General features: G+C 41.8%; 1 protein-coding gene across 1 annotated transcript in view; it reads right to left on the bottom strand.

Moving 5' to 3' along the window:
• OCA2 (OCA2 melanosomal transmembrane protein) overlaps positions 1-13208 on the bottom strand; it is a 168540-nt gene that overhangs the window by 91812 nt on the left and 63520 nt on the right. Inside the window, exon 17 of the mRNA XM_084253372.1 lies at positions 10705-10813. Within this exon, the coding sequence (XP_084109498.1) occupies positions 10705-10813 (109 nt within the window). The remainder of the gene's footprint in view (positions 1-10704; positions 10814-13208) is intronic.

The following is a 13208-nucleotide window of genomic DNA, read 5'->3' as shown; positions in this document are numbered from 1 at the left end:
AAATAGGAATGTTTGTGTCTCAGTGAGGGCTCTTGTCTCTCTAGTCCCCAGCTACTGTCCCACCAGGCCAGCCTCTCACTTCCACTGAAAGGAGGAATCAGACTGTGAATCATGCCTTACATTCTCAAAGTTATCTTCCCCTATTGGTCTTTTTCTTGCCAAGTAATCTGGAAGCCAAATACTCACCAGATAATCAGGTTCTCAATAGCCTCCAAAGAGCAATGCTGCTGGTCACCAATGATTAATGAACAAAAGTCACACCTCTCAGGAAAGAAAGTCTTTGTGGATAATGACACAATAAATATCTATAATTATAGCCACTTCAAAACTCAACCAAAGAATGATTTCAGTGGGAATAGTAAAGTAAGGACTTTCAAAATCTGCTACATGGAAAAACAAAGTACCAATACAGGCTGCAATATAGATGAATCTTGAATGCTTTGTGCTAAGTGGAAAAATTCAGGCATGAACAACCACATGTTGAATGACCCTATGTATATGGCACATCCAGAATGAGGGGTATCCACACAGGGAGAAATAGGACTAGAGTGGGGTGGCTGGCAGCTGCTATTGGGTATGATATTATTTGAGAGTGATGCAAATGTCCTGGAATTTGATCATGGTAACATTTGCACAGCTTTGTGAATATATTTAAAAAAAAAACACACACACATTCAAAGGGTGAGTTTCACACCATACACAAAAATCAACTCAAAATGGATTAAAGAACTAGACATAAGACCTGAAACCATAAAATATATAGAAGGAAATATAGGCGAAACACTATGTGATTTGCACATCAAAAACATCTTTACAGGCACATCACCCAAAGCAGTGATAGTGAAGGCAATGATAAACAGCTGGGACTACATCAAATTAAAGAGCTTTTGCACAGCAAAAGAGACAATAACAAAAACAAAGAGAAACCCCACCAACTGGGAGAACATTTTTGCACCCAACACTAAAGATAAAGGACTGATCACAAAAATCTGCAAAGAGCTGATGAGACTCAACAACAACAAAGAAAATAATCCAGTAAAAAAATGGGCAGAAGAGCTAAAAAGAAACTTCTCTGAAGAGGAAATGCAAATGGCCAACAGGCATATGAAAAAATGTTCAACATCACTTGTCATCAGGGAAATGCAAATCAAAACTACCATGAGATACCATCTTACACCAGTGAGAATGGCACATATTAAAAAAAACTAGCAACAACAAATGTTGGCGAGGGTGTGGAGAAAAAGGAACTCTTCTGCACTGTTGGTGGGAGTGCAAACTGGTCCAACCACTATGGAGAGCTGTGTGGAGATTTCTGGACCTATTAAACATAGAGCTTCCATATGATCCAGCAATTCCACTCCTAGGTATTTACCCAAAGGACACAGAAACATCAATTCCAAAGAACACCTGCACCCCTATGTTTATAGCAGCACTGTTTACAATAGCTAAGCTTTGGAAACAGCCCAAATGCCCAAAAATAGATGACTGGATCAAGAAGATGTGGTACATATATACCATGGAATATTACTCAGCATTCAAAAAAGATAAACACATGCAATTTGCAGCAACATGGATGGCGCTGGAAGGGATCATGCTCAGCGAAATAAGCCAGAAAGAAAAAGAAAAATACCGGATGGTCTCACTCATAGCAGGAATCTAGAAAACTTCAATAAGGGACCAGGAAAATGAATAACTACAAGAAAGTGAAAATCAAAATCAACAAAAAACTATGAACCAGAGACACTTTTTGGGGGGTGGGGGTGGGGGGTGGGAGGGGAGGGATTGGGGTCAAAATGAGGGGGTTGCAATTGTGTGGGGAATATAAAAATAAAACTTATTATTTAAAAAAAAGATATTGTAAGTAAGATTCACTGTTATGGAGCAAATGAAAAAAATGAAGAACTCTTAAGAGTTAAAAAATAAAAGATTTTCTTTCAAGAAAAAAAAAAGAAACAAAGGGTGAGTTTTATTTTTTTAAAGATTTATTTATTTATAGATACAAGAACTGGAGTACAGGCCAGAGGTGTGGGGGGAGGGGGTGGTGAGAGGATTCACCAGAGACAGAGTGGGGAACAGAACAGGCAGATCTACTGAAATACACTGCTGAGGGGAGCAGCAGGCGAGACAGGAGACGTCTGCTATGCCATGTGGGTATCTCCCTGGCCGGGGGTCGAACTCATGCTGCAGTGGCTGTAGATAGCTTCATTGCTTAACCCCTTGTGCCACCAGGGAGGCCTTCAAAGGGTGAATTTTATAGAATGGGAATTCTATATCTCAATTTTAAAAGTCTGAGCCATTCTCTCCCTCCTTCTCTCTCTCATGATTTCATTTCTCAGTTATGGGAATGAATTTTACCCTTGGTAAAGGGTAAAATTTTTTACCCTTGGTAAGATTAATAAAAAAAAACAGTTATTATTCTAATTGATTCTTAAAATCTAAGACTTGTTTATGTTATGTATTTATAATTATTCTGAAATAATCATGAGGATATTTACATTCATTTAAGATGAAGACTTGATAAAAACTAGGAAGGAACTATGGTGCTATCTAGAGATTTGAATATTTTGATCCTACCAGGTTAACACAAACTTCATGTAACAATTGCCTTACATGTTATATTATTTATTAATTTATTTTTGTAATTCTTAGTGTGTTTTTTATTAAAATCATTAAAAGTCGTAGAAACAACTTCATATGATAAAGGCACAGGGAGACACTTCTAATAAAATATTCAAATTAAACAGTAACTCACAGTTCAAAAGACAATTTTAATGCACATACAATCCCCAAATGTCTGGCTCAAAAATATTTTACTGCATCTATTAATGAGCAATGACTAAGAATTGAAATTGCTGCTATATAATCAATATCTGAGAATGAACTTCTTGATAGCAAAGTGAACAAATATTTATTTTACATATATATTTTCCCAGCAATTTTAAATTCCTAATTATTTTACTATCTTCTCCTAAACTTTTTCCAAAGATAAAAAAATTTCCACATAATCTCCTGGGGGAAATCGTAGCTATAAAAAATGATTTCAAGTAGCAGCCACTGCTGGCAGCATTTTCCTGCTTGCTGATCTGCAGTCACAGCCACTCTTCAAGAAAGCACAATAAATGTTTGCTGAATCATAGAAAGACAACGTTGGCTGCTGAGGTTTGTAATGAATATTCATCAACTATAAAAGCTGCTCTGCTTTGAAAATGTGTATCTTATTTAACGTTTTGAGTAACAGGCAAATATTTGACAGGTAATTATACCTGATCCCCTTACAATTTTTCTGAAGTTAAAAGTCAGCTTAGTGAAATTTCCAGCACTTAAATGTTTATTTGAGGACTAGTTGACATTTGTAATGTAGTGGTGCATGAAAATTACATAATGTAATATATTTTGCAAAGGAAAGTTCTTACCCTTATCCCTCCAGCTTTTCATCCTACTTGTGTGTAGCAACCAGTAGCAAGAGATAGTACAGGCAGAGAATCCATCACAGCAGTAAAGTACAAAGCACAAAGACATCACTCTAATTTAATGAATGTGATTTCAACATAAGAAATAGCCTGCATAAGCCAGAAAGAAAAAGAAAAATACCGATGGTCTCACTCATAGCAGGAATCTAGAAAACTTAAATTAGGGACCAGGAAAATGAATAACTATAAGAAAGTGAAAATCAAAATCAACAAACAACTGTGAACCAGAGACACTCTATGGGGGGAGGGATTGGGGTCAAAATAAGGGGGTTGCAATTGTATGGGGAATATAAAAATAAAATTTATTTAAAAAAAAAAAAGAAATAGCCTGCTATTAACAATAGGTAAAACCTGGAAACAACCCAAATGCCCAAAAATAGATGACTGGATCAAGAAGATGTGGTATATATACATGGAATACTATTCAGCAATCAAAAAAGATAAACTCATGCCATTCACAGCAACATGGAGCTATAAGGAATTATGCTCAGTGAAATAGGTCAGAAGGAAAAAGAAAAATATTGCATGGTTTCACTTATTGGCAGAAATAGGGGGAACCAAATAAGACATCAGTGTAAAAAAATAATAACAACACAAAACACAACAAAACAAAACCAGACAATTATAAATCGGAGACATTCTGCAGGGGAGGAGGAAGGAGAGGGATCAGACGGAGGGAGGGAGGAGCACAAGGGACTGAGGTGATGGTGCACGGGTGCGTTGGTGAAGGAAATTCTGTGGGGACTATACCTGAGTGGGGCGGGGAAGCAAATATTGTCTAAAAATGAACAATGATGGGGTCTCCCCTGGTGGCACAGCAGTTGAGTGCTGGGCTGCGAAGCTGCCCGCAGCCTCTGCAGCACCAGTTCGATGCCCAGTCCCTGGCGAGGGTCCCACATGGTTCACAGACCTCTCCTGCCACCCGCTGCTCCCCTCAGCAGTGTACTTCAGTCCTTCTGCCTGCTCTGCTCCCCACTCTGGCTCTGGTGAATTCTCTCACCCTCCCGCGCTTCTGACTGTACCCAGTGCTTGTATAAAAAAATAAATAAATCTTTTTTTTAAAAAATGAACAATGATATAAAAAAATAAACATTAAAAAAAATCCTCCATTAAAGTATTTGATGGTCATTACTTAACTGTCATGTTCAGACAGTGTAGCAGGCTAAGAATTGATGCTCAATAAGTAGCTGCTGAATGAATGAAAAAAGAAAAGAAAAACTAGGCTTGGGCTGTGCATATTATCTCTGATTTAGAACATGGTCAGTCTAGAACTGAATACTGCACACTATACTCAACTTTGCCATAGACAATAGTGATAATTTCAAGCAAACAAAGAAATTCAACCTACATTAGTGAAGGTCAATTTATATAATGCAACATTTTTAATAACCCACAAATTTGACATTTTCTCATTTTTACCCACATATTTATCTACATTCTTAAATTTGATGGTTTGATATTTAACAATTAGGTTGAAGACCAAGTCAGGCAGACTGGCTAAATGGTCAGCTTTACAATAAAAAATTCTAGTTCATCAATAAATAAAAAGTTATGATGCTGATTAAACTTAAAGGATACTGCCATGTCAGTGTTTGCAAAACCACCAATGAATCAAAGGTGGAATAGCCTTAAGTTACATATACTTGAAAGCAGGAGCTTCATTTTTCACTGTAAAATCTATTATTCCACAGCCTTTTCAGTTAGAACTCCTAATTTCTTTTGTGGGTGTTAATAACCTTTTCATTTTATTCATCGTGATGGATCAGGTGTCTTGAATGTCTCTGTCCCTGGAGTTTTTCTCTCCATTTATTGTCCCCCTTCTCCAGCTCACTGTGTCTGAGCCCAAACCTTCCAACCCAGGGGAATGCCACCACCCTCTATGTCCACTCCAAGGTCCTAGAAAGAAGCAGCTCAGAGTTCTGGGAAGACTCTAGGAGGAGACACCCCAGACTAGGTGATCTCAGTCCTCGTTGACTAGGGGATCATGCGACTTACTCAAAGTCTGGTTTCCACATCCATTGCTCACAGGCACACCTGATGCTACGAAACCCTCACATCTTTTGACTAATCCCAAGATCCAAATATACTGTCCTCTCCACACATACGACTCTTCTTTTAGATTAATACACTGGCATCCTTGTTATAACATTTCACTTTGCTAGTCTAGGTCTATGGTAAGACAACATGTGGCCTAGAGGACAAATGAACAAATTCTCCCAGCCATAAAGAAGAGGCACACCTCACGCACATCCTGTGGACCAGGGGGCATCTGCTCACTCAGGGCAATGCCACCTCTGTGGCCAAGGCTGAGGACCAGCTCTGAGCACCAGCCACATGAAGGACACTGCTGATCTCCCTCTTAGAGCACCACCATCCAGCAGCCAAGCATGTACTTCGGCCACTAAGGGCTCACTGTCGCTGCTTTTTATTGGAATTTCTGTAAGTTTCACTTGCTTCCTTGTATTTGCTCAACTTATTCTCTCTGGTGGATATCTGTAACCTCACCCTTGACTTTTGAAATTCTCCTCTCTTTTCAAAGTCCAGGCCACACGCCACTCCAAGAAACATTTCCTTGCCTTTTCAATTGGATGTGATCTCCTCCTGTCACTCTTCTCCATCTTCCTCCTCCTATTGTCCTTCCTCCTCCTCCTAGCCCTCTTTTATTTTAAGTCCTGTAACATTTCATCTGTGCTTTGATGATGGGAGATATCATATAGGCATTATACCTGTGCTCTTGCCCTGCCTCTGCATCAGACTGAGAGCAGAGGACCTCAGTGTGGTAATTAGTGTGTAGTCCTCACTGCACTGCAAACGAATCAATATAGACCCATCTCCCTCTTGGCTGGGAGACCTGCGAGAGCAATGACTAAGCAATGTTCAGCACACTTCCCCCAGCCTCATAGCCATGGCCTGCATTTGCTGTACAAATGCATGCATGAATGAATGATGTCATTGGAATGAACTACAAACTGGAAGTTAGAGTACCTAAGCAAACATATTAGGAAGTCTAGGGATTATCCATGCAGCCCATGTTGACTGACCCTCTGTCTCTAAGAACCATACCCGCATAGTCCAGGCCATGTGTTACCATGTGATCTCTGTTCTTCTGGTAATAATTTCTGAGTTGGGAGAGGAAGCTAACCTGGTCTGGGCCAATTAGATTCTTTACTGAGTAACTTGGGTTTAAAAATAGGCTTTTCTCTGTGTGTGGTTAAAATTGAGATTCTATACATTGGAAAAGTAAAGAGATCAGCATCATTCTGCTGTGAGCAGAAAACAAGGCAAGAAAACAGTCCATGGAGAAGTATGAAGTGAAAAGAAAAGAAGAGAAGGAGGGTGTTCAGAAGAGAGAAGCAATACCTCTGGATGCCTTTCACTGTCCTGAGTCTGCCCTCCCCAGCGCCCCCCACCCCCAGCCCTCAGGGCCCACTAATCCATGGAGTCTACCAGTTGGTCCAGTATCATTCTAATAATTCCCTATTTTGCTTAAGACTGATCAAGAAAATTGTATTATTGGTAGCTAAAAATACTTTCACAAGGACAATAAAATTGCTCCACAATAGGACACCCAGGGACACTGCGAACACCAGCAATTTCAAAACCATAATCAGGGAAACAGTTGAAGAAAGACCTCAGAAATGAAATCCAATCAAACATATCAGGAGAGAACCTAGGGACACATTCTGAACTAATTATCAAGGAGATCCAGAAAATTGCTAATCAAGGTTAGACATTTTGAGGCCAAAGATAACATTTTAAATCCAGCTCACTTATTCTTTTTATAGTATCATAATCAGGTATCCACAATTCTGAAATCCTAAATTTCAGAGAAGCAAAAGTTTTTTGTAAGTTTTATGTCAGAATTCAACAAAACCTGACTTGAATTGAAATGAAGCTATATGGGTCCTTATTGACCCTCCCTTATACAAACTTTCATGTTTTGCTGCAGAAATATTAATGCAAGTGACAGGGTGCTCTCCCTGAATCTTAGTAGGTGAGGGGGACGATATTATATACAATTTGGTATGTGCACTGAATTGTCTTTCTAGAATACAAATAGAGATGTCTGAATTTTGAAACATATCTGGCACCAAGCGTTTCATGTGGGTACTGTGGACCTATGTGTACAACTCAGCAGTCTGGACCTACTTCCTCTGTACACTGTGAAATAAAGACCAGGGGACTGTCTCTTTGCAAGATGAACCTGAATTATAACCTGGCTCTTATTTGCTTTTCTCTCTTCACTGCTGTGCCACCTCTTGCAAGTCTTGGGGGCTCTCCTGTCTCTCACCTGCATGGTCCTTCATGCAGGGACACCCTGGCCAGGTCTGCCTTGGGGCCTGGAGACCAATACTTGCCTCCCCTCTGGAGCTTCTGTACTATGTGACCCTTGTGCAAGTGGCAGCTGAAAGCAAGGTGGGGTTGGCATTCTTTAGGGAGAAGCTTCGATCAATGAGTAATGGGAATACAGGTAAATGCTCCCCCTTTCTCCCATACAAAGCCAAGGACAGTCCTGAGATGCATTTCATACTTCTCAGACAATCCTCTGGGACCGAGAGACCCACAGCCCAGAACAGTGTCCTTTGTGATGACACAGGCAAGCTTTGACTTGTTCCCTTCACTGCTCTGCTTTCCTGTCCCTCATTTCTCCTCCCTGGGATCACACTCCCCAGTGAAGTCACATACAAGCCTTTTCCTCAGGTTTTGTACTCTAGAAACCCCAGTTGAGTCTGCCACATATGAAATTCTCACAAGTAAGCTAGAATCTGTAAGATGCAAAAGAAGTTTGTTCACAGACTCTGTAAACCTGAACCTTGTACCTACTAATGTGTCAGAAATTAACATGTTGGGCCTCCCCTGACGGCGCAGGTGGTTGAGCGCCCCGCTGTGAAGCTGTCTGCAGCCTCTGCAGCACGGGTTCCATCCCGGCTGGCCAGCGAGGGTCCCACATGGCGCACAGACCTCTCCTGTCTCACCCGCTGCTCCCCTCAGCAGTGTACTTCATCAGTCTGCCTGTTCTGTTCCCCGCTCTGTCTCTGGTGAATCCTCTCACCCTCTCGCACATCTGGCCTGGACCCTGGTTCTTGTATAAATAAATAGATAAATCTTAAAAAAAAAAGAAAGAAATTAACACATCAACTGAGGAAAGAAAAATATAGAAGATAGTGGGCTATGCCCTTGAGTCTATCTAGAGAGGGGTCTTCCAGGGAGCAGAGAGTAAAACAAACAATTGGGACAACATGGAGTTCTAGACAGAAGACGTCATGGTAAGATGCTATGGAACACCAGAGGCAGGTGGTGGAGGGGGTATTCTAACCGATGGCGAGGATGTGGGGTGCTTGGAACTCTCCCAGGCTGCTATGGGAGCACAGTACAGCTATTCTGGAAAGTGGTGGTGCAGTTTCTTTTAAAGCTAAATACACACTCACCCCATGACCCAGCAACCCGCCTTAGAGAAATTTCACTTAGAGAAATACGAAGTTAAGTTCACACAAAAAACCATGTATGTCAATGTTCAGAGTAGCTTTACTCAGTCACAAAAAACTGGAAACAATTCAAACAGAAGTCCTTCAGTGGGCAAATGGACACAGAAGTTGGCACCGCTGTATGATGCAAGACTGTCCCCCAACAGAAGAAGGAACTTTTGATAAGCACAACTTGGCTGAATCTGAGAGGCACTTTGCTACGTGAGAGAAGCTGGTCCCCAAGCATGCACAGAGTCTGACTCCATGTAGATGACATTCTCCATACCTTCCGCAGAAGTCTGTCCATGTAGGTGACAAAACTTTAATAATGAAGGAGAAGGATCAGGAGGTGCCAGGATAAAGACAAGTCATGAGTGTGAAAGGACAACACCTAGTGTTTTGGGAGAGGAGGTATTCCATACTCTGATTGTAGAGGTGGTGACACGCATCTACATATGTGTTATAATTTATAGAACTTTGAACCATCAGGAAAGGTTGTCTTTTCTCTGTGGTAATTTAAAAAGTGAAAGAATAAGGAAAAAGAGAACAAGAGGGAAGGGGCTGTTAGGCTGTGATTTCTAAATGAAAGAAGGTGTTATGTAGCATTTATTCATAGGCTGCGCATGACAAGAACCTGTGTTATATGACATCACGCTGTTATGTGATTTTACACCAGGTCACACAGTGCATGGTATTGTATGACAATTGTGCTCTATGGCGTCACGGTGTGTCCTGTGTCACTTGTTATATGGTGCACATTCAGTGGTGTGACATCGCCACGTGTTGTATCATGCCACCGTGTTGTATCACACTCAGTTTACACAGCAGGTCACGTGTTCCCAAAGATGAATGATCACATCTCCCTGGCAGAAGCCCTGGGATGATCGTGCATCAATCTCTCCCCATTCCCATTAAGAAAGTTATAGTAACTGTAAGGAAACTGTATTCCTTTTAAACTATATGCTTATCAAATTTTTTCCTCATTATCCTGACTTTCCTGTATCACAGTGAAGGAATGAATATACAGATTATGTATCCCCATATCCCCAGATAAAATCATTTGTACACAAACCCTAACTAAAAACCAAGAGTTAAAAGCAGAAAAGAAACAAACCTCCCAATACAGATGCACGATCATGCAAAAAGAGACACAACATTTTAGTGAAAAGTGTAGATTTCTCAGACTGAAATAAAACATTTTGTAATAGTCAAGATTTTTTTAAGTCCATATAGTTAAAGATGTGACTTTAAATTTTAAGGATATTATTAATACAAAGATCATTTCCAAATCTAACAAAATTGTATGCAAAGTCTGAGTTTTTAAAAATGCATGCCATGTTCTTTGAAAGCAGAATCTCAAAGAAAATTAGAAACAAAATAATCTGTGACTACTCAATAGAATCTTCTAATATAAGGCCCCTACCCACATAACACGTTTCATGATATTTAACTACCAGTGGTGACCATCGAACATTCTTGTCATGATTAAAGGTTTATGATGTTAAAATACAGTCTGTCTGGAGTGTAATTAAAGCTAATTACACTGCAACAATAACTTCCAAATGTAATCCACCAAATACAATTAAAACTCAAGACATTTTTACCCTTCTAGCTCTGGCATTCTTCACGATTACATCAGGAGTCTACCTGAATCAGCTCTTAGGCGAGATTCTCATCAGAATCTGGGTACAGCTTTGAAACCTTCTCTTCCAGGCTGTGTTATCAACTGCAAAGCCTAGTAGTCAAAGCTAACAAAAAATGAGACTCACCAAGATCAAGATGAACTCCAGGGAAAAACGAATTGAGAAAGAACATGAAGATAACAAATCCCAAGACCGTCAGGCATTTGGCGAGCAGAATCCTGTCTGATATCCTGTGCTGTGAGAGAGGAAAGCGTGACTCATTTATTCGGTACAATCTTCGAGTTCCTTCCATGTGTCCATCATGCCTGAATCTCTACACATTTCTCCTTATAATGAAAATGTATCACCTTGGACTTGAAGGAAGATAATAAAGTGATGTGTTACAAGGAAAACTATACACATTTAAGATTACAGCACTCAAAATCTTTATGAAAAAGAAACACAATAAATTTTAAATATAGTACAATCCTTTGAGAGTACATCTGACTAAATCGCTTTTCCATATGACACAGAGAGTGTTAAGCTGTCCGCAGCCCCGGTGCCAGCGTTCAGTGAGAAGCTAACAAATAACCAAGGAGACAACAAATAACCGCCAGAAACACACAGGTGCTATGCATCCACAATCTGTTTGGCTCAACTTTCCCTCCTAACTTCCAACCCTCGCTGACAGTAGTGCTGAGGGAACAGGACCTTGCAGGAACATGGATCCTGCTGGAGGTCCCTACCTCTGTAGGACATCAGGGGCATCCTGGAAATCCCCTAATTACAAAGGTAACACATAGGAACCCTTGCAGGCTACTCAGGAGGCCAGAGTGGGTGCTAGCAGGCACCCTGGGTCTGCAGCAGCTGCATTAGCCCTGGAGCTACAGGCCTCCTCTCGGTGGGCCTGAGCCACAGGCTGAGACACAGCAGGGTCCCCATTTGCTATGCTTCACGGCTCGAGGCTGTGTGGGGCCAAGGCAGGGAATAGGACCCCTAGGAGTAGGTAAAGATGGGCCCAGGGTCACCCTGCCCCACTTAACCAGGCCGTGTGTGAAGCCCTGCTCTGGTGTTAACTGACAACCACACTGTGTCCTTTCTTAAGCATGCTCTGTCAGCCCATCTGTCTCTGTGTGTCTCTCTCTCTGTCTGTCTAAAATTAGAGATATTTATAAATATCTAGATATAGGTAAAGATATAAATATAACTTTCTCTTAGTTTCTCTGGTCACACAGTAAAACGTGTTATCATCAAAAAATACACACATAGGGCCTCCCCTGGTGGTGCAGCGGTTGAGCACGGGCCTGTGAAGCTGCCCGCAGCCTCTGCAGCGCCGGTTCGATCCCCGGCCACTGGGCAAGGGTCCCACATGGCACGCAGACCTCTCCTGCCGCCCGCTGCTTCCCTCAGCAGTGTATTTCGTCAGTCTGCCTGTTCTGTTCCCCGCTCTGGCTCTGGTGAATTCTCTCACCCTCCCGCGCTTCTGACTGTACCCAGTGCTTGTATAAATAAATCTTTAAAAAAAAAAATACACACATATCAGTCTTCCCTGGTGGCACAAGGGGTAAAGCACAGCACTGTGAAGGTATCTGCAGCTCTACAGCACAGGTTCGATCCCCAGATGGCCAGGAAGCAACCCATGTGATGCAGCAAACCTCTCCTATCTTACCCACTGCTCCACTCATCAGTGTATTTTAGTCAGTCTGCCTATTCTGTTCCCACTCTGTCTCTTGTGAATCCTCCTCCTAACTCCCACAACTCTGGCCTGTACCCCAGTTCTTGTATGCATAAATAAATAAATCTTAAAAAAAAAAAAACAGGCATATCCCTTCGTGCAGCAGCTGCCCCTTGCTCACAGGCTGCGGGGCTGCCCTTGGGAAGCATCTGTCCTCCACCCTGCCACCTAACAAGGCTCAGCCAGCTCCCACTCACCTTCCCCTTCTCATCTCCAAAGAAGGTTAATTTTGCTACATGAATCTGTGATGGGAAAACAAGGGCAGCAAGGCATGGCTCTTCCCTCGGTACAAAGGAGGCACCACAAACCTTCCCTGCAGCTGCGTTAACATGGAAAATATTCCCAGGGTGAGTTCAAGGATTGGAAACAGAGGAAGCAGGCATGTCAAGAACATCCCAGCATCCAGGTGATGTAGATAGAGATGATCCAAAGTCTGTGCTTGATATTTGGGCTCTGTCAGATTTGTTCCTTTGGCCTATTTGGGTGTATCATGGTAAGAACTCTTAGAATTGAGGCTACCCAAGGGGGATTGCGGGGAGCGGGCCCAATGTTCTCTGGTGGAGGACTATGGGTGCTTTGGGGGTGGGTGTGGCGTGGTAAGATACATCTGAAAGGCTTGAGCCTATCCTCTGAATTGTATATGGTGTTGTAAACCAGGGTTACCTCAATTGAAAAAAAAATTTTTTAAACTCTTCGATGCAATCAGGTACATTGCCCAGTTCTTTGCTTCTCCCTTCCACCTCTCCCCTTCTCGTGTGCGCTTACCCAACTCTCGGCCAGAGCAGCACAGTCTAGCAATGTGACCAAGGTCCGTAGACACCTGGGCCCAGAAAAGGATCTCAGCCACACCCCTCTCCTAACCCATTCAGTTCAAATGGGACAGAAATTGGGAAGAGGGGATCAAAGAACACCTTAC

Source organism: Talpa europaea, assembly GCF_964194135.1.
Source record: "Talpa europaea genome assembly, chromosome: 14".
In the NCBI taxonomy this organism is placed as follows: Eukaryota; Metazoa; Chordata; class Mammalia; order Eulipotyphla; family Talpidae; genus Talpa; species Talpa europaea.
The sequence above is the reverse complement of the archived record's forward strand: the minus strand, read 5'-3'. Positions and strand labels throughout refer to the sequence as shown.